General features: G+C 38.6%; 1 protein-coding gene across 4 annotated transcripts in view; it reads right to left on the minus strand.

The window, feature by feature from the left end:
• Positions 1 to 22,926, minus strand: part of HOOK3 (hook microtubule tethering protein 3) — an 85,855-nt gene that overhangs the window by 22,492 nt on the left and 40,437 nt on the right. For 3 of the 4 annotated variants that reach the window (XM_036402580.2, XM_036402582.2, XM_036402583.2), the window contains exons 7-16: positions 19,718 to 19,780; positions 18,200 to 18,283; positions 17,008 to 17,171; positions 14,749 to 14,889; positions 13,029 to 13,230; positions 9,602 to 9,712; positions 6,972 to 7,059; positions 6,349 to 6,418; positions 2,366 to 2,506; positions 51 to 138 (exon numbers count right to left, since the gene is read on the minus strand). In XM_036402580.2, coding sequence (XP_036258473.1) covers positions 51 to 138; positions 2,366 to 2,506; positions 6,349 to 6,418; positions 6,972 to 7,059; positions 9,602 to 9,712; positions 13,029 to 13,230; positions 14,749 to 14,889; positions 17,008 to 17,171; positions 18,200 to 18,283; positions 19,718 to 19,780 — 1,152 coding nt within the window. The remainder of the gene's footprint in view (positions 1 to 50; positions 139 to 2,365; positions 2,507 to 6,348; positions 6,419 to 6,971; positions 7,060 to 9,601; positions 9,713 to 13,028; positions 13,231 to 14,748; positions 14,890 to 17,007; positions 17,172 to 18,199; positions 18,284 to 19,717; positions 19,781 to 22,926) is intronic. The other variant, XM_036402584.2, reaches the window with a different exon arrangement.

A 22,926-nucleotide genomic window follows, 5' to 3' on the forward strand; every position in this document is an offset into this window, starting at 1 on the left:
TCAAATATGGTAACTAATCGAATGTAAGTTTGATGTACATTTCTACTTACATCTTCAGCTTTTGAACCTTGATCCTGTAAAGATTTTTGTAGTTCTTCAACCTGGGACTGTACTTCCAGAAGCCTCTGATTTACCAATCTAGGAAAGAGACAATTTCTTTTTCAGAAAAAAAACCAAACTGTAAGAGGCAGTCTCAGATTTCTATCAATTTTTAGTGTCCAGTTTTTCCAGATCATCTACACAAAAAAATGCAATACTATAAATTACTCACAAGAAAATTACAGCAGTAGTTAAGAGCTTACAGCAGTTCCAGAGATTATAACATCCAGATGTTCATCCAGAACATTCTCATATTCCTCAAGGACAACATAAATGCGTGCAGAAATCAGTTCTATACACATGAAAGAAGACCTTTAAACAGTCAGTTTTATACTGTGAGAGAGTTACTAGCTTATGCTTCTACACGGTCACAGAACCCTATAAACCTGTAGGTTGGAAGATATGTCCACAGGTTGCCTAGATCCAACCTCCTCCTTAAAACAGGTGCATTTACAGCAGATTGCTGGGAATCATATCCAGTACCAGGTTCGGGCACTTGTAAGGACAGAGGTCAAACAGTCTCTCTGGGCTTCTCTACTAGAGCTTGGACCCATACTCTGTATTTTGTCTGTTGCCTCTTGTCCTCCCACTAATAATCTCTTGAGAATAGACCAAATCTGTCTTCTTTCTACCTTCCTATCAGGCAGATGTAGTGCACAGTACTCTCATCTATGTCACCTTTCCTTTGGCCTGGACAAACCCAGTTCTCAGTTTTATCCTACCTATCACACATTACAGTATCTCTCAACTTACCAGTATTCTGCTGCACTTCTATACATCCACATCTCTCTGGTACTGTGGAATCCAAAACTACATGCTCTGTCCAGATGTGATAAGTACTGATCATCATTGTAAGTACTGATGAGGTGAACAATCATTTTCACAGATTGACGGCCTGCGCCTCAGTGAGGACTGTCCAGATCACAGTCAACTGCAAGGTGCTCAGATAACACATCCTCCTTTGCCACTCACTAGGACCCCAGGGCTTTTGCAGCAGAGCTGCTCCACTGCCAGGGACAGGGGTCTCATCAGTTCATTTCTCTAGACTGTTGAGCTCCTCTGAATAACAGTTTTCCTTTTCAAAACAACATCCCAAAGTGGTATCATTCTCAAACTTGTAAGAGTACCCCTTTCATCAGTGAAGTTATCAATAAAAGTAACGAACAGTGCTGGTACTGATGACTGAGGAACTGGTTACCAGCTGGGTTTCATTTCACTGACAATACTACTTTAGGCTCAGCTGTCTGTTCACTGTCCAATCAATTTTTTTTTGCTCACCATTTAACTGTCCACTTATTTAGTTTATATCCAGGCATTCTGAACATAAGGATAACATGGGACATTTTATCAAAGGCTTTGCTAAAGCTAAGTATTGTCCTCTCACCCTTCTTCACATATGCAGTCATTTCATTGTCAAGGCAACTGGATTAGTTAGGCATGATTTGCTCTGAATAAATTCATGTTGACATTTGCTAATTACTTTCCTGTCCCTCATGCAGCTGAAAATAAATTCCAGATGGACTTGCTTTGCAGAATTTCCAGAAAGCGAGCTGTGGCTGACCAATCTCAATATCTCCTCATGCTCTTTTTCTTGTTCTTCTTGAAGGTGAGTGCAGTATTTACCTTTTCTCAGGCTTCAGGCACCTCCCCCAGTTGAAGGGGAAGATTGGGGAAGATTAGATAAGTAACAGATTCAGATTCAAAGCTTAGATACAAAGCAGCTTCACATCACTATCAGCCAAATACTGTGGCATCCTCTGATGCACTCTGGTCTCACAGATGTCTCTATGCTGATTGGTCCAATCAGCAGGGTCAGCTAGACAAGGCTGCCAAAGGAACATGTCCTGTTGAGTTTTAAATATCTGCAAGGATGGAGACAACCTCTCTGGGCAACATACTCCAGTGTTCAGCAGCCCTCACAGCAAAAAAGGTATATTCTCACATTCAGATGACATATAATGTGTTTTAAGCTCTGCTCACACCCTCTTGCCATGTTACTGAGTATTACTGACAAGAGTCTATCTCCACCTTCTTTAGACCTTCCCATCATACACTTTGATAAGATACATTGGTAAGATGTAACCTAAGCTTTCTCTTTTCCAGGCTACATAGTCTCTATCCCTCAGATTTTACTCAAACAAAAGACTCTACAGTCCTATGATAACATCCTTGGGGCCTTTCACAGGACTGATTCCATTAAATCCATGTCTTTCTTCTGCAGATGCCTGTAGGAAGGTCAACTGAAGCAGAGGACAAAATTTCTCACCTGTTTTCTGTCTCCAGTTCATTCTTCCGTAAGTTTGCATCATCAAGAAGGCTCTGCAACAAGGCAATCTTCTCATTGTCAGAACCTTCTTGGTTCAATTTTAACATCTTGTTCTCATGCTGAAGGCGGATGAGTTTCTCCCTAAACACATACAACACAATTTTTTTTTAAAAAAGGAATATCAATATCTACAACAAAGAAAACAGTTTACCATAGGAAGTAAAGTAACAACATAAATATCTTTTTAAAGCAGATGCTGCAACAACAATCATATCTTCAAACACCCAAATACAAACCCAACGTAAATTGTAATTGCAGAATACAGAACACAAAGAAATTACCTCAGTGCTCCCGTCAGATCTCAGAGTACAGCTCAACAAATATATAGGGAGAACAGAGAATGCAAAACTTAATACCAAATGTGAAGAAAGACTAATCTCAGCTGCGACTAAACTACTGCATTATCCTGAGCAAGTAATTTCAACCCTTAGTCTTTTTACACAGAATCACAGAAACATTTGGGTTGAAAAGACTCTAAGGTCATCAAGATCCAACATAAACCCAGCACTGCCAAGGCCATCACAGAATCATGTCCCTTAAGCACCATGTCTACAGACCTTTTAAATACCAGGGATGATGACTCAATCACTTCCCTGGGTTCAATGCTTGATAGCCCCACCTGGTGAAGAAATGATTCCTAATATCCAATCTAAACCTCCCTGGCACAGCATCAGGAAAAAAGACCAACCCCCACCTCATTACACCTCCTTTCAGGTAGTTGTAGAGAATTATAAGCTCACCCCTGAGCCTCCTTTCTCCAGACTAAATAACCTCCTGCTCCTCATAGGACTTAAAGCTCTAGACCCTTCTCTAGCTCTACTGTCCTTCTCCGGACATGCTCCAGCCCCTCAATGTCCTTCTTGTAGTGAGAGGGTGCAAAACTGGACATGGGATTTGAGGGGTGCCCTCAACAATGCCAATTACAGGGGGACAATCCCTGCCCTGGTCCTGCTGGCCAATCTATTGCTGATACAGGCCAGGATGCCACTGGCCTTCTTGACCACCTGGGCACTCAATGGTTCATGTTCAGCTGCTGTCACCCAACACCACCAAATCCACACCAGAACAACAGGTGCCATCCACAGGGACCTGGACAAACTGAAGAAGTCGGGCATGAAAACCTCATGAGGTTCAACAAGGCCAAGTGTAATGTCCTGCACTTAGCCTATGGCAATCCCTTGTGTCAGCACAGGCTGGGGATGAGCAGATGGAGAGCAGCCCTTTGAGAAGGACTGGGGGGTGCTGGCGGGTGAGAGGCTGGACATGACCCAGCCATGGGCACTCCCAGCCCAGAGAGCCAAACGTGTCCTGGGCTGCATCCAGAGCAGCGTGGGCAGCAGGGGAGGGAGGGGATTCTGCCCCTCTGCTCTGCTCTGGTGAGAGCCCACCTGGAGCCCTGCATCCAGCTCTGGGGTCCCAGCACAGGAAGTATGTCAGCTAATTCAAGTGAGTCCAGAGGAAGCTGCTAAGGTGATCAGAGAGATGGAGCACCTCTATTAAAACAGGCTGAGAGAGCTGAGGTTGCAGTTGTAGATCAGACTCCAGGGACACCTTACAGCAGCTTTACAGTGCCTGAAAGGAGCCAACAACAGAGCTGGAGAGAGATTTTTTACAAAAGCGTGGAGAGACAAGACAAAGGAGAGTAGTGTTAAACTGGAAAAGGGTGGTTTAGATTAGATATGAAATAGAAATTCTTTACTTTGAGGGTTTGGAGGCAATGGCAAAGGGAGTTCTGGATACCCCATACCTGGCAGTATTCCAGGCTAGGTTGGATGGAAATCTGAGCAACCTGGTCTACTGGAAGGTGTCCTTGCCCATGGCACAGTAGGTGGAACAAGATGATCTTTAAGGTCCCGCCTAACCCAAGCTGTTCTATGACTCTACAATTACTTCCCACTGTGCATCTTTTCAGCCACTCTTCTCCAAGCCTGCAGCACTGTACACACTATTGTGATCCAAGGGCAGGACCTTGGCCATGCTAAACTTCATACAACTGTCCTCTGTCCACTGATACAACCTGTTCAGATTCCTCTGCAGTGCCTTTCGACCCTCCAGCAGATCAACACTGTCCTGAGTAACCCAAAATGTTATTGTATTCCATATCTATCTGTGACCAAAATTGTTACTCTCCTGCAGCTGGAAAACAGAATGGTGGGGCAGGGGCTGGGGGGTTGCCCCGGGCTCTTTAAAAGTTGAAGCACTCAGGCAGAACCATTCTCCGCCCACTCTGGCGGACTCTTAGTTCTTTCTTGCCCCTACTTGCTACAGTAGCAAGTCGAGATGCTATCTTTCACAATCAAAAACTGTTTCAGAGTGGATTTTGCAACACCCATAGGCAGCCACTCCCTCACTACCCTTCCGTGGATGCCACCCAGGCCCATGGACTTGCAGGTGCCTTAGTGGCACAGCAGGTAGCATAGCTGTAAGTAGGCATAGCATAGCGGTTTCCTCCTGTATTGCGGCAGCTTTATTCAGTTTCTTGCATTTCTCTTCCAGATCAGTGGTGTTAATATCAAAGACTGTGGCAATGAAGGCTTTAAGTAGATCAACTTTCTCCTTATCCTTTACTGGTATGGTTCTTCTTGCAATCAATAAAGGATTGAGATTCTCCTTAACCCTCATTTAATTAAGTGAATGTATTTATAGAAACATTTTTTAATTGTGTTATCGGCAGTAGCTAGAATAAGATCTAGTTGGGCTCTGGCTCATCTAATTTTCTCCCTGCATAACAGCACAACATCTTGGTATACCTCCTGAGTGGCTTTGCCCCTTCTTCCAAACACAATACAATCTTTTTTATTCCGAGTTCCGGCCAAAGCTCTCTGTGCAGCCAGGCCAGTCTTCCCGGGTCACCATTTGGCACATGGAGACAGCCTGCTGCTCCTGCACCTTAACCAGTTCCTTCCTGCCTCCCAGATTCCTTTGCCCTTCAGGACTGCCTTCCAAGCAACTCTGTAAACCAGACCCTGCTTGGTAAACGGGTCACAGTCTGCCCTACAGAATTCCAAAGTGGAGGTTCTGCTGGCCTCTCTCCTTAATTCTCTGTGAATCAAAAACTCTATCATTCAGTGGTTGCTGTGCCCAAGAAGGCCTCTGATTATCATATCATCTACAGTCCTTTCCTGTTCACAGTGAGTCCACATCTTCCCTAGTTGGCTTGCTCAGCAGCTGTATCATCTTCCACACAGAACCTTCTAGACTGATCCCCTCTGCTGTGCTGCATTTGCAGTAGCCATCTGGTAAGCTGAAGTCCTCCATAAAAAGAAGGGCCAGCAATCTCAACACCTCTCCCAGCTGCTTATAGCATAGTATCCTAGACAAGTGGTCTATAACACACCCACCAGAATATCTGCTTTGTGGCCTTCCCCTTAATTCTTACTCAAAAATACTCAAATCTTTCAGTACCATCATCAAGTTACAGGCAATCAGAACAGGGCAACAACAAGTACCTTTTTCAAATATCCAACATAAACCTTTCCTCGACACAAATTCAGACCATTCCCTCTTGGGTCCTGTCACTGGTCACAACAGAGAAGAGATGAGTGTTCGCCCTTCCTCTTCGTCTCAAGAGGGAGGATAAAATCTCTGCTAAGTCTCCTCCTCTCCAGGCTGAACAGATCAAGTAATCTCAGCTGCTCATCACAGAGCTTCCCCTCAAGGCCCTTCACCATGCTTTTGGCCCTCCTTAGGATGCTAACAGCTTTATGTCTTTTTCATATTGTGGCACCCAAAACGGCACACAGGATTCTGCTCCAGTGCAGAGCAGAGCAGGACAATCCCCTCCCTTGCCTGGCTGGTGATGCTGTGCCTGATGCCCCCAAGGACAAAGTTGGGCCTCCTGGCTGCCAGGCCATTGCTGACTAATGTTCAACTTGCCCATGACCATTGCAGAGGTTAGTAAAACAAAGCATGCATTAGCTTACTTTATCTCAGGAGTAATGATTTCTGCTGCTAAACTGTCTGAAGGCTCTTGTCTTCCCAGAGGCATCAATCCTGAGTAAGGAAAAGCATACCACTGACTTTTTCACATGACAAGAAGTAGACATTGTTCTAGAAGCTTCACACTACTGCTAGACAATGTAAAATGACACAAAGTCAAGCTACAGGAAGACTGACAGACAAACATCATTTCATTTGGTGAACCATTATGTCTGATTTCACCCATTCTGAAGAAATAATGTTACAGTTTATTTCCTGCTTATTATCTAAGAACTATAAAGGTACGCAAGATTACACATACAAATTAACTATAACACATGAAACATCATGAGAAAATTTGTCTCTAAAGAAAACTATGTAACTACATAGAAATCAGATACACATTATAAAAATATCCCACTGGAGAGGAGACTAAAATTCTGATTGATGCAAATAACATTCAAAGTTTTTGCTTGCTTATGAAGCTATGAATAGTTGAAGTTTTTCACTGCTGATTTTAGAAGAGCTTAAATTTATTCTGTGCTAAACAAAAGCACATTCAATACTCTACAGAAAACTCATGTACACTTTAGAAAAGAGGCATTTAATCTCCTTATTTGTCCTTTACCTGTAGTGGTGAGTTGACCCTCCTGAGCTTGTACACATCTAAGTTCTTCAATAGTTTCTTTCAAAGAATCCCTTTCTGTTCTTAATCTCTGAATAATTGGAAAGAAAATGAATATCAGTCTTGGCAGTCCAAATCCATCTCTAACAGCCTTCAAAATTTTAAAAATCATTCAATGTAACTCTAGAAATTACTTTCAAATCAAGGTATCTCAATCTATTCCATAACGGAATAAGTATTATATATTCCACAGGAACAGTGGTTTGGGGTTTTTTTGGGAGAAGGGTTGCTGATCTTATTGGACTAAAAATAGCAGGGGTATAAGCTTACAAAAACAAGGTATTAGTAACACAAAGTTCTGGTACTGGGTAGTAAACAGTATCCATAGGGCCACTCAGCTGTTTTCCTTCATTGGGGTTGATTCCAAGAGAAATGAAAGACAGTTGAGAGACCATAGATTTTTCCCTCACCATGAATCAAATATTCAGCCAGGAGTGAAATAACGAGCAGGTAAGTACAGAGTCAACATAACAAACTGCTTTTACTTCACTTTGTTTGTCTTTCACCACTGAAAGTGTGAGCAACATTTTCATATCACATTTCTCCTGTGTGTCTGCTGTTCTTGTCATTCACCAGCACCTTGGCTATAAAAGAAAACTTGTTGCTTAAGATTTGGTCCAAAGAGAACTGAAGAAAAGGACTGGATCACCTTGGGATCCAGACAGATGAGCTATTCAGTAGCATCAGGCAAATACTCTTTCAATTTGGGACAACTACCCTTTTGGCAAAAAAATGAGACTCTACAGATAACACCAAGTTTTTGTCCAGAAGGTTGCCAAGAGTCAAAAAAGGAAAGAAATTTGCTACTATGTAATGATCCAAAATGTAGTTTGCTCCAAAATCAGACATGTGCAATATTACTAAATGGTCCAAGATATACATTGCCTCTGTACAGGTTGGAGTTGTGTTGGCTGACAGCATTTCATTTTACTAACAGTTGATTGCCAAATGCCAGAATATTTTAGTGACTAGAAAAAGCTCTAGGGCTTCATTGGTACAAGCAGATCAATAATTATAGTACTTATAACACACCACAGAGGTAAAATTCCAAGCTACTTTGATGAAGATATCAAACACTATCATGCTTTGCCAGAACATATGGAAAATAACATAATCAATTTCAGTAATTATTTCCAAAATATAGCTGACAAGATACGACTACCTAGTTTGTGACCTGTGGTGGGCTACTTTACTGATACATATTGACAACAGACAACAGAAAGAGCAGGTAATACAGTGAATCACTAAACTCACACGATGAGGGAATTATAGCTGTAATTTACTTCTCACAGGCGCATATCCATTCAAAAGAATGTACTTAAGAACAACATCCGGCTCAAAAAAAAAGCTGTTTGCCAGGGGGTAAATCAGAAAACTATATGACAATGGCCTGCAATTCAGATCCTTTGTGCAAGATGAAATGGTCCACTGAGCCATGGATAAGCCACAGAAACAACTTTACCATTGTTCAACATAAAAGAATTAAAAAAAAACCCAATTTAAAAATAAAAAGCAGGAAAGAAAGCCAAAGCACAATACCAACACAGTTATTTATGAGCATTCCAGCCTGATTTGAAGGGCAGATGGAAGTGATGTGAAGGTCAAGTGTCCATCAGAGCTTGAAAATTTAATAAAAAATGGGAATCAATGGCCTATGAACCTAAAGTAACTGATAACTTTCAGTTCAAATTATATTTAAGTGCTGGGCTTGGAAATCTTGGAAATAACTGGACATGAAACCACGACTATTGAGGAAAAAGCCTGCAGAGTTTCTGATAGTTTGATCAATGGACTTATAATTAAAACATGCCTAAGAAACTGCTAGCTGAAATTGCTGACATTGATTTTAGTAGTTTGAACCCCCTGCATATACATTCATAAGAAACAAGCTGAAATTAACTGTTGAGAAATGACAGTGTGTAAGAGAAGTCTGAAGGATCAGTCTTGGGAAGAGAGTACAAAGCAATTAATCACAGAATCACTAGCAGCAAATGACACAAGAGGAAGGGGATAAATTCGTATCTACCCTGTGTGTTCCACATTGGCAGTACAAGACAGGTCAACAAGGAGCTGTCATAAATGCTGAGATTGCCACAAAGGACATTTCCCTCCACACAACTACTAAGCCTCTTCCTATGCTAGTGATGATTCCACTAAGAGAAGCATGCTGATGGTACCTCAAAGAATGCCTTAGGGAAAAAAAGCAACAGGAATTTAGTTCTAGGACGATACTGCAGAAACCCTGTTGTAAATAGCTTTTCAGAATACATAATAATTACCCTGGGTATTTATTAACTTTCTCGTGGTAAATGGTCAGGAAACAACTTCAGATGCAAAATATGAAGGCTTTTCCTCTTTAAAAATGGATTGCATATGATTTTGTACAGTCACTTTATTCCATGCTGTACAACTCTTAGGTTTAAAAACTATCTTGTATACAAACATTAGAAAATTTTGGAGGAAAAAATACTTCCTAATTTAAAAAGACTGCTAACTATAATTACCATATCTCTGTGTTATAAATGATACAAAGTTGCTATTGTTACTAAAAAAAATAACACCTTGGCACTTACATCTTTTTCTTTTTGGAGGCTGTCTACTTTTTCTTTCAGTCGTTTGCATTCATAATCTAATTTATCAGCTTTCTTGGATTCTTCAGATAACCTGTTTTGTAGTTCAACTGCCTGTGAGAACAAGAATCAATAATGTGTCTGCAAATGTTAAAACAAAATACACAAGACAAAGTAGCCAATTACAATGCACCACAATTCATGTTGTCAAACAATTGAAATAGTTACTTATAGGATATACGAAAAACTTCTTTCATCAGTTGTTCTGTGTTTCAGCAAAATAAATAAAAAGCATTCAAATATTAGGTCTTAGTGCAAGCAAAAGAAGAAAAAAATGTGAAGTATTTTCACTACATCTAAAACAAGAATTTAAACTCAAGGTTTACAGAAAAAAAAACGATGTAGTTCTACAAATCAAGATTAGGAACAGCAGAAAACTTTTTCTGCATTCTGAAAAGCCTAGTAAAAAGAACAAACTCTGAAGAAAGCCAATTATCTACATCTTTTGTTAACTTTACTTCATAAGCCTCACTCAGAATTCAGCTACTAGTTTAAGCAGCCAGGTAACATTCCTAACATTCCCTAACCTGAGATGTCCTAATAATTTTTAATACACTAACATAAAGATTCAGCCACAGGCTCCAAACAGGTTTTTTTTATTTCAGTGAGAAACACTGCCACATGTATGCTTTCAACTACAGATCAGTAAAGAACTCTTAAAATTAAGTGACCAGAAATGTGAAAGCCAAGGACAACAGAAGGTAAACCAGTGAAGTCTTGCCTTTTCAAAACTTTCAGCTTTTACTAACAAAGATTCATTCCCAGAGCACTAGTAAAGCTCACAATGGAGAGAGCATGAGAGCAAATAAGCTAAATAAAGACTGACCTGCAAATACAAAAGCTGAATGAAGACTCAGCTAAAGACCTACAGCTTCTTCTGAATCAGTTTATAAGAAGGTTTTTTCATGGCTTTTAGATTATAAAGCAAGTGATTAAAGCAGTAGCCATATCTACATCAAGATCCCCTAGTGGTTCTAATGGCCTTTTATTTTCAATGTGTACAACTATAGCAAAATAACTACAAGGCCTAAAATATGCATGGTCCTAAGACTTAGAGAAGGACTTTGCTGCTGTTTTTCCTAAATTAAAGGCTTCAAAATCAGCACAGACCTGCATTTTCTGAGATTAAAGAAATGAACATGTTAGATATGAAAATATTTCATTTTTCAGATGTGACATTTATCACTGAGGCCATCAGAATATCTGCAGGTATAACAAAACAACTGCAGACCTTCACCAGTGACAGTGCCACCACTTGGAAAATATTAGTATTTTCACCTCAAATGGAAAGAAATACATTTATATTTGTAACCAATCATGCTAAGGTAATGGTATGCATAAAAACACTGCAGGAAATAAATTTGTCTTTAAGTAAGACTTGTGAGTGTATAGAAAAACATACAGTTTCATGGTAATGCAGAAGATTAAAAAAAAATAAACTGCCATCACATTCACTAAGCATTATCTGTGTATGGAATGAGTAAAGCAGGAATCTTGCAACAAAGAAAAGCAAGACATACTGTTAACTATGTATCAGAAAGCACATGCACAAAGGCGCTGAATTAAAATTACAAAAAAAAAAAAATCCTGCAGTCTTTACATTTCAATTCTTTATTCCAAAATAAAGTTTCTTAGAAAAGGCTTGCATGCTCTCAGAAGAGTGAAAACAAAACCCTACCACTCAACCTCACCTCAGAGAGACTGCTCTATGCGGTGAAGATGCGATTTCCTAGCAGATTACTAGAGGAATTTGAATGACCCACTTTCATCTGCCTAGCACAATGATTCTAAGCCAAAGAAATAACTCTCTAATGGTGTCCTCATGAGTCAGGTTGGATCCTTCAAGCACCAGACAAGACATATTCCATTACAGGAACACACTAGTACTCAGCAGTGACCTAACATCACAAGCCTTATATCCAACTTACTTCTGATAGCACAATTTAGGATTCCCAGAAAAATAATTTTGTGGCTTATGAATCACAGGCAGGTTTCAAAAGGAGCCCAGTCTTACAGACACTGAAGACAAACACAGAGTGCTCATTTTGAGACACCATAGTTAGGTGAAGAAAAACACATCTGCCACAGAACACCTGAGGCTTATTCCAGTCTCAGTTAGTAAGCGATTTTGCAGCAAACAACAGCTCCTCATACAGGAAACCCTACATATAAAACACACCAAAGAAAAGGAGTACTTTAGCAGCACAACTGATGGGACTGGCCCTTCCAAAATCCTTTTGGTTGGTGAAATAAGAAGAATCAAATGCAGATGTTGAGGCTACACAACAATATCACATGCTCAGCTGTTTAACGGAGTGAAATATTGGGTTGCCAGTAAACTTGATACTACTCATTGGTAGGAATGGAAGGGCATTCCTTTCTACACTGCATTTCTCTTTACCCCCTTGGACAATTTTTCTTCTCCAACTTTTTTTTTTTCTGGTAAAATCATTTGGGCTGTATTTAAAATTAGCCCACATAGGCTGAAACCATTTGTTTTAAACACTGAGATCACCAACTGCAGGTAAAAAGTCTATCAAGTCTTAGGGAGACACATCGCTCCTGGGCTTTCAGTATTGTTTAGTGTTTGTTTCTATACTTTATTCTATGGTAAACTGACATACAGGGACCCCTCTGCTGTGATTGTTCAATCAGGCAGAAATACAGAGCACGCACTACTGCTTTAATAAACCATGCTCTGTCTAGCCCCGTAACAAGAATACCAGAACAACATTGTGTCCCTGAAGTAAAGAAGCAGAAAGAAGATTAAGCACATGTTGCACCTTTACACAAACAGCATCACATGGCACTTGAATAAGCAGGAGGATAAACAGGTGCCTTTCACTCCACAGAGAGTGCTGCTGACACATTTTGTATTCCACTAAGTGCATATAAACAACAAGGATGACATGTGTCCTTCTCTCTTCTTAAGTGGAAAAATTCATATGTATCAGAGAAACTAGAACCTTAAAAAAAGAAGTTATTTAACCACAGGAACAACTTACCTCAGCTGTGGTGTGTTCCTCACTGCTGGAAAATTTTAGTGAAAAGTGGATACTTTTTCTGAAAGGACAGCCTATAATTCAAGCCCCACTATTGAATATGAATTTGGAATCATTTTAGGAGAAAAAAGCTTTACATCTGTTAAGTTTTTAAATGCAAGAAATACTGCTTTTTGACAAAGTAACAAACTTGTAGTAACGATGAGCTGCAGGAAAGAAGGACAAAAGGTAGCAAGTACCTATAAAACATGGAAGTCTTTTAAACAGGAGTTGTTTTTTCCATAGCTTTTTTTTACTTTGAAGCATTAGCCATGTTATGAAGACAAAGTGCTGAACAATACAGAGTACTATAGCACTGATGTCCTCACCTGTCTCTTGTATGTTTCCAGCTGACTGCGAGCTGCGTTGGCCTTCCTTAGTTCTTCCTCCAGGCTCACGGTATTTTGCATGTACATTGTATTCTTCTCTTCTAAAAGCTTCACTTGCCGCCGCAAATCACCCAGGTCCTCCAATTTCTTTTTGTATGACTCTACCTGGCTTTCTAACTTGGCTACTTTATCAGAAGAATGCCTGAAGGGACAGATTTGTATCAAATTTGAACTCCGAAAACTAACAAAACTAACAGAATTTAAAATGCTTCTTCACATTTTTTTTTAGTGCAGAAGACATTCATGGGAAGAACAATAAAGCAATCATATCCTCCTATTACTGATGTTTTCATTTTTAATTGTCTGTTTTCTTCCTATAACTATTTGGCAACTCTAAAAGTTGCTGCTGAAGTTTCTCTTAGACCCTCTATCCCTCTTCCTAACACAACTTTCTTATCTGCTTCCAGCCTTAAAATAATAGCTAAAACAACCTCACTCCCACTCATTACCTTTCAATTCTAGATTATGTTCTGTCCTAAATTTTTCAAGGGTAAAGAAGAAAAGTTTCTGCCATTCAGTTTGTTTTAATGATAACCAGGACTAAAATCAAAGATCTCTCTGCTAGACAAATTGTACTTAGTGACACAGAAGAACAGTAACAGTTTTGAAACTTGACTCCTTCTAAAAAAAATAAAGCACAAAAGAAAAAGAAACACCAGGCTTCAGCTTTTCAGAGTTTTACCAATCTACCTGCTGCACTTCCAAGATTACAAAATGGACCTCACCTCCCCCAAAGACCTCTGCTACTATTACTGTTCCCAGTTTCATTTTAGAATCAACCAGTTTACAGACCCAATTCCCTGTGACACCCAGGGAACCTCCCACTGAATTAATGTGTCGGTTTATGGGACATCGAGGGAAGCCAGCTCTGTTTAATCTTCAGTGAGGTGCAGGGCCTCTCTCTTGGGACAAGAAATGGCTCTTTGAACCCCTGCCACCCAGACAGTTTATGCAGCCTGATGGGTTCATTTCTTATATTAATGACAGAAGGGATAAAGACAGATAGCTTTGGTAGAAGGCTGCCAGTGAATCAAGAATAGCAGCATTAAATATGTCTTGCTGGAGAGAATGAGTAATCTCTCTGCTCTGAATAATCCATGGAAATAGATGCCAATACTGAAGGAATATGCTCCATAGTAAAAGTGGTTGTCCCACTCTACAAGCCCCTAGTATCATCAAATCATGACAACTTTCATTGCTAAAATGCAGTGGGAATAAGAGCTGCAACAGATGTTGTTCCAACTAAGATTACACGGTAAACCAAAAGTACCACTCAAAGTCCCAACAATGCAAACCCAGGACAGGAAAGAGCCTAGTCTTCTGATGAGAAGGCATGATGAAGGTGAATACTGCATACTCAAAGAGACCACTGGGTGCCCTGTTATAACCATTAATTGGCATAGAATGATTAAGTTTAATAATAGTTATTGACTGACAATAGTTGTTGATGAATTATAGTTATTGATTGACAAAATAAGCAACTATTTTACTCAAGCCAAATTGTGTGTCAGTCAGTGTACCTAAACTGGAGGATCCAAAGAATCTTGGCATTGAAAGTGTTTAATATTAAATTACTTAAACAAAAGATAATGCAGACTAAGTACACAAATTATACAGATTAAAAGGTAGTAGTTAAAAGAGTTAACGGAACAAAATTTACCTGAGTACATCTATCTCATCCTTCAAAGACTGAGCCTCCTCTGCCAGCGTAGTAAGCTCTTCTGTTTGTTGTCTCAATTCCACAATTTCCTTTTCTAGTTCCTCACAGCGTATTCGATAGTCATCTTTTGCAGCTTCTAATCTGTAAGAATGGAAAGAAACCCAGGAAATATTTTCTCATCCTGAGCCAGTTATCTTTCCTCATCATCCCATCTAAGAGCACATGAAATGGCCTCCTGCTGCAATGAAGAAAAACAACACCACAATGTGCTTATTCAAAATGTAAAAGCAGACTGACTTTATCAATGCTCCCAATTTAATACCAGTTTCCTATTTGAAAATTCACAAGGTAAAATATGTTCCTGTAAAAACAAAACCTGAGGTTTCCTTCTATAATTATAGTTTAACACAAGGGAAGCTTAAGGAAAAATTTCAATCTTTTTTCATCTTCGGACACCCAGAGTTTGAACATAACATCTTTATTCTATTCTGTTCAGCTGTCCAACTCAGCTACCTCCAACAATACTGACCTGATTGTAAGATGTTATAAGTGCCATAGACCACTCACTGAAGTGGTTTTATTTATTTACTCATAAAGAACCTGTTCATGCCAGTACATCTGGAGAACCAGGCTATCTAGTTAGCAAGTAAAGAACTCTGACCAAAGTTGCTGAGCTGCTTGCATACACTATGCATAGCCAAAGCTCTATTAACCTGGCAGTGAACAAAGGGAGTAAGTAATAGAAACTTTTTCAATGTATTTTGAATGAACAGAAGACAACGCAACCTGAAACAGAAAGTCCTACTGTGATTTTGCTCTGAAATTAAAACAAAAACAATCCAGGATAGGAGATAAGGGCATGAGGAAAAAACAAAGTCAAGGAGTCCAAAAACCATCTACAAGAATGGAGACAAGAGAAAATCTTTGAGTCATCCAAAGCAGAAACAATGAAGATTTAGATCATGACAGACCATGACAGTCAAAGCACAAAGAGGCACAACTAGGAGGAAAAGTGGTGTACTGCACAAGCACCACTTAAGCTGTGCAGACGTCCTGCTTGATCAGGTAGAGCTGGAAGCAACATATACAAATTGCCATTAGAAGCCACATAATATGAAGACAGGGGAAGGAGGTAAAGAGACCAAGAATGAGTCTCACATATGAAAACAGTTTAGAATGACCTTCAGAACCTGAAACTACAGTAACAGACAGTGCAAATATTGAACACAGGGACAAAATCTGTTTGAACAGTAACTGATACCAGACTCAAGTAGAAATCACTGCAGAGCATGGAGATGAATCAGAAGAGATAAAAGGGGACATCACAATTACTTTATTCCTTTACATGGTAGACATATAAAAAGAAAAAATCCAGGCACTAGTTGTTGTGAGAGAGAAACACAGAATGTTTTTCAAGGAACTGATAGGAGATAATATGTCAGAACAAGCAGGAAAGGAGGCTTAGCAAGAAGAATTGGAAAACAGAAAAAAGAAGTCAAGTAACATGGCATATATTGTAATAATTGGAAAAAGGCAATGAGAAGAAGACAGCAAAAGAAAAGCTGGCAGTGTAAAGAAAGAAATAGTATAATTTCACTCACAAAGGAGAAGGAAAGTATGGGAAAGAGAATGAAAAGGTTATGGTTAAGTGAACCAGCTTTCTTCAGCAGAACAGACCATGAAAGACCTGTGACCTGACACGGCCTGAAAGCAACAGTCAAGAGGATCAGTAAGGATGTTTAAAGAGGAACTGTATTTTAACATACTGGGTAAATGTAAATAAAGTGCAGAACTCATAGATGGATAATCTCTATCTTTCATCATCTCTGAAATTTGTTTTCAGAAATGACATTTTCCTATGTTGATAATGCCATCAGCAGTACAGCCTTTAGCAAACTTCATCTAGGAATTACTAGACCTTAAAAATACAATCAGATTAATTTGCAAAAAGGAAAGCATGTTACTCTTCATTCTCACTGACTTTGTAAAACATGGGTGAAATGACTGCATACAAACAATTCAAAGTAACTCACAGTAGAGCGACATATAAAACACTTCAGCGCTAAGAAACTGTGCTTTTTTAAATGCTAGATCTTGTAAAGAGTGAAATTATAATGTATACATCACTTTAAAAACTGTACTACTGTGGCTGTACACCATCCATTATACTAATTCACATTTGCAGCAGAACCAGAAATATTTAAATCACCTCTATTGCCAGCTACAAACAAACACCTTAACCAAGTGTAGCTTTTCTACCTAAATGTTTCCTCTTGGAGCTGTTCTAGTTGTGTCTGCAGCTGCAGGTGTCTACGACCTGCAGGACTGTTGGGATCTTCAATGGAATCAGACTGATTTAAACGTTCCATCAAAATCTGGTTCTCGGCAAGCAGGCTGCTCTTCTCCTCTTGGAGGGCTGCAACCTGTTGTAATAAAAGTATGAAGAGGAAAAATTAACCTACCCAGGTACAGAGAGAAGTATTTTTTCATGTTCATAATGAAGTATCAACAGATGCCACAAACAGAAGCATGCAGGCTTCACTAATCACATTTCACAAGAATACGTTGTATAATTTAATAGGTATTCAATTGCTATGTGATGTAGCCAACATATTGCAACATTAGGGGCAGAGTTACAACTCAGGAAACACAATTATTATTTTATGCATTTCACACAAGCATTTAAAGAAAAAGTCTATTCTGACAGCAGGCACTTCATTATAATAAAATCTGCATCCTTTCCCTAGAAACAAATAAAACTAGCTCCTCACAGTAAAGGCCATCTGCAAGCAGGCCTGAACAGGAACACAGTCCTGAAGAGAGCGCCACTCTCCACTAACACTGTGAAAACAGGCAGTAGTGGAAAGAACCCAAAGTGCTCCAAGACCCGAAACATGGGTTCATATATTAACCACAACAAACAAAGATCACCTTTATTAATTCCAACAGTTACTGAACTACAAAAAACCTGAATTAATATTTCAAAGAAGGGTTGCAATAGCAATGCCTTTCAGGGCTCCCCCTTTACACTCCTCATGTCTTCCAGATGAGTATTGATTTACTTACACTAAGACTTAGTCTAAACCCATACACATTTAATGGTCTACAGCAACTTCTGACTGGGATTTAACTATTAGCTGGACCTGTTACAGCAGCAGAACTTGTATTAGTTCTCTATGGCAAAAGTTTTACCACAAAGCTCAGACCCTTCCTAACTGAATGAAAAGAACTTTTGCTAGTATGAGTCATAATACTGACAACACAGCAACAAGATAAGAAAACAATGATATTCATTCTGCTCGCGCAAGTGAAAACAAAACAATTACTATGACATTTTCATCCCCCTGCTATAAATTGTGTTTCAATTCGCTAGTACTTATTTTCAGCCACTGCAAAGTTCACAAAACTTTTCTCCACTTCAACATTGATACAGACTCTATAGCAAACTTACCTGCATATCTAACTCATGACATCTCTGGGCAATTTCTTCTTTTGTTGCAAGTGCTTCATTTAATTCTTCTGTAGTTTTCTTCAGCTACCATAAACAAGAAATGTTTAAATTTTCATCACTCTCTGTGATCCATTTAAAAATATTCTGAACTACAGCCTGTAAAATTATTTTTACATTGAGGTAATACATTAAATTTTTAAAAACTGAGCAATTCTACTCATGTAAAGAAAAAAAAAGGAGCAGACATGAATAATGTTTCGTTTGTGTATCAGTAAAAAGAAAATATACCTAAAAGTAACGTTTCCTTTTACATTAGAATTATCACATCTACTCTACAAATTGAGTTAAAAACTCCAGGAGAAATTTGGTCTGAAGAACTCACCAGATGTCTACACCAAAAAAAACTGTCAATACCACTTTTCTTTACAGATGCAAAGAGTGTGTAATTTCAATTTTCAATCTACATTTGAAATACAGAAGGGACTGGAAGGTGGAATACAGGGAATGGACAATTAGGGTAAAATCCTTCTAGTCTCTGGAAGCTACTTCTAGTGCACAATAGGAATAAAACTAGATTGTGACAAAGAAGCCTACCCTTTAAAAAAGGGCACTGAACCTTATAAGCAGTGGGAAATATTCTGATACTTCCCTTCAAAGGCTGAGTGTTTAAAGATACGTGTCTCACTGGCCTGCAAATGAATGCAATTAAGATAACATAGAAAACATAGCTACAAGAAAACTGGTCTGATAAAACAGGTGCATGCATGTTATGTATTTAGGTACAAATATATATGTACTATTATATAGGATGAAGTTTAAATGAGCTTTCTCAACCAGCATCATCGTACCTTGCATTTGCAAGTTAATTTCTTATGGGCCTGTTTACATACAAAGAACTAATTTAATCTGCAAGAATTTACATTTTTCTGCAAAGAAAGCATAATGGATGAATACAATGAGCACCACTGTACTATTCTTCTCACTTAGAAAAAAATCTGAGGAAGGAGGGCAGTGTTAGCATGAGGATAAACTCGTAAAAAAATTTTGCTTTGTAAATTTTTTAAATATATCTGACCAGGAATGATTGTATTTGAAAATTTCTATTTTGCCGCAGTTCCAGGATTCCCCTAGAAGCAGTTGTTTTGCTGTCTTTTTTTTTTTTTTTAACTGACCTTGGAAATAGGAACTCAGATAAAAACATTTATTCAAATAGTACATCTTTTTTATCTTTCTTTCTTTCTTTCTCCATGCCTAAAGATTTGCACCAATCTGCAGTTTTGTAGTATTATGTCATACAGCTAGACTGGTTTCTCAAATCAACTTTTCTATATCCTTTAAATACACAATAGAATCAAACTCAATTTACAAAGCTAAAGGACTTGAAATACTGAGATTTAATTTTTCGCTTCTTATTTTACTTTTCCATAACACCCTTTAATGATTAAAGAAAAAAGATGCAGTTATTATGGCCACTGACGTACTATGATCAAAAGAAAAGAAACATCTAAGAGTAGATACCTGCCGATCAAGGTCAAGGTAAGCATCATTTCCAACAGAGACTGGAGACTCTTTACTCATCAACTGCAATTAGATTACACTGGATTAGAAAAAGCAAAGATTTACTTTTATATTAAAACCTATGTTTCAATGAAATACCAAGCTGATTTTTACTTTTGGAAGCTTTAATGTGAATTAATTTGAAAGTTTTTAACTTCATTTTTATATATGACATATTCAGAAACAAGAACAAGGAAAAAAACTTCATAATTTGTAATATTTAGAGTGCTATAAAAGAAACCTTACATTATCTCTTTTTCTTTTGACAATGCACATTCTTTGTCTATGATAAGCCTACAGAACATCCCACTAAAGATTTTACTGCAGTGGCATTGGAATGATAGTAGATATCAACACAGCACACAAGACCTGGCTTTAATTTTTCTCTGCTAGTGAGTGGCTTTTACATGTGTCCATTACCTGGATATTAACATCAATTAATTTATTTATTTCACTTAACTCCAGGATATATTTATCTCAACTACTACTGCAAAACAAAGGTGACAAAAATTCTGTCCTGGACCTGCCTGTAATTTTCAACATTAAAAAGTAATTCAGTAGAGTGCATTCCTGAAATGAGTATTACAATTCCTTGTGTACTACTTCAGTGCAGGAATAGCTGATAGTGGTTTTGGCCTAGATTATTAAAAAAACCAAAGTAACAAAACAAAACAAAAAACAACCCCAGCCAAACCTTCAATACAAACCCTCAAATTAGTCCTACAAAACTGACTGATGTACTGATCAAAATGAAGAAAAAAGCTGTTTTCTTATAGTAACCTAACAATCAGCTGCACCAGTTGGTAAAAGTGAAATCAAACCTAACAAAAGTTGTAGCTCAGCAACCTCTTCCCACACAGATCAAGTAAACATAACAAAGTAATGTTCTTACTAAAAGTTGTAAGAAAAAAACAGGAACAGTCTTGCAAATGAGAAATACACTGTAGCTAATTCAAAAGGCATCATTACAGAATGGCACTGATGGTTTCTGTCCAAAAGCATAATGTTCTAAGAGCTCTCCAATGACGCGATTCATGAAAGTTACAATTAAAAGGCCCTATCCTTACCAAAATCAGGACAAGTTTTCTTCCCTGGAATCTCTTGTCTAGCCTGGTAACTCTCTCCAGAGACAGTACTTCCTTTATTCCTTCTAGAAATCAGTGCTTTTGCACTGTTTTCCTTAGCAAGATTTTTTGGGATACACAGAGCCTTCACTTCTCAATCCTGTCTATTATGAAAAATCTGTTTGACATTTACATCATTCAAATCATACACTCACATTTCTCTCACTATCCCCATTTCCTTAACTAGGATTTAGCTGCATTATTTAGATAAATTTATCTCCCCTCAGCAGTCCTCCTCACACCTTGACAACATTTGCCAAATTTCTTCCATTTTCTTCTACATCTTTACAATGACAAACTACTCCATGAAGAAGCATTACATCAAGCCTGCACTCTGCAACAATAAATACAAAGTCCCTAGCCTCAGAGCTGTCCCCTGAAAAATGAAGTCTTGTCTTTTTCATTACCATATATAATGGCATTACAAACTTATCTTCAATTTAGGAGCCTATTTTCTAAGTTGATTATCATTTAAACAAAACCTCCCAATCCCTCCCTGCTTCTGTGATGTTCATGCACATTTTGAATACTGGATTTCACCAGCTTTTCCAGCTGACTAACAGGGATATCCCATATTAGCCAAATACTGAACTCCTCTCATTATTTTATATTCCATAATGCTGTTCACAAACACACTTTGGACTCACACACATACAAACAAGTTCTGCCTGCAAAGTCAGCACTTTCCAACAGGCAGGTCTCATGCTGCATGCAGCCTGCAAGGGTGTACAACAACATGTCCCTAACAGCCACCACCCCTTTCTGGCCCTAACACAACTTCCTCTTTGAAAAACCAGCTCAACAGGCCTGTGCAAGACTTAGAGTAGACGGAATACAAGTGACCACACAACCCACTAGAGGCCACTGTGGTGTCACTGCTTTCTGGGACTTGCCATAAGGCAGGCCATGGCTAATAATATAATCCCTATTTTCTTCAACGAGTTTTCCCAAAACATCCTGTCCTTGACAATCCTTAGCAAAAATGTCCAGAAAAGAGGTCATTATCTGGAGTAGGATTAGGTACTGGAGATATATATTCTGGGTGTACCATGAATGCACATTACAGGTGCGAATTTCACTCCATGAGGTACATTAAGAATGTGATGAGGAAAAGTGAATGAGGCACCAAGGGCAAAAGCCACAGATACATGTGCAGATGTATCTCACATGACTCAGTGCAATAGAAAGCACCTTGCAATTGGATGGTCTGTGGTATGTATAGTGGAAAAGCTAAAGACGAAATTTAAGGGATCATTTTTTGTCCAGTACCACAATCAGACAAAGAACGAGATCGTTAGATAACTCAAAAGGAACACAGGAATCCAACTTATCATCAGTTAACAATAAAACAACTGTAAGAAGTGGGATGTAAAGGCAGAACTATCATGGCAAAGGAGTGCTTTCATCTTTTCCCTACACACCTCCCCACATACCATAAATATGTAAATGGTTTATGCAAGAAAATGTCATGACCATGCTCTGCTTCAGGATTCCTGTACACAACTTCTCCCCACTGAGAAGTAAAAGCTTTACCATAAATAGAACAGCTAATAGAGCACACAACTCCACTCACCTACCCAAACTCCTCTCTCAGATTTTTTGAAAATTTCAAGAAAACTTCTACTGAATGCAATGTTTTAAGATTTCATACAGATAGGCCAGCTTTCATACAGATAGGTATATCAACTTGAAACACATTACACCTTCCACCCACCTAAAAAATGCAAGAGGCTCGCCTAATTTTCCCTATTCTTGACTTTGTTTCTGGTCAATCAGCATTCTCTGGTATTACTGAAATTTAGAGTTGCAAAATGCTCATTTAATCAGTTACCTGCTCAATAGAATATCGGCTTTTTCTGCATTATTTATTACTAATCTTACAATACTTTTAATAATTTTGAAAGCAAATTTCCATACTGTTTTCTTCTATATATTTCCTTTATTTAAAAGCTCAGTCAGAAAAAATTCATGAAAAGCTGATGTCATTTCAGAGCTTCACATGCAACCTGCAAGTATGATACTAGAGTACATGGTCTTGAGAGGTAC

Source organism: Molothrus ater, chromosome Z (genome assembly GCF_012460135.2).
Source record: "Molothrus ater isolate BHLD 08-10-18 breed brown headed cowbird chromosome Z, BPBGC_Mater_1.1, whole genome shotgun sequence".
In the NCBI taxonomy this organism is placed as follows: domain Eukaryota; kingdom Metazoa; phylum Chordata; class Aves; order Passeriformes; family Icteridae; genus Molothrus; species Molothrus ater.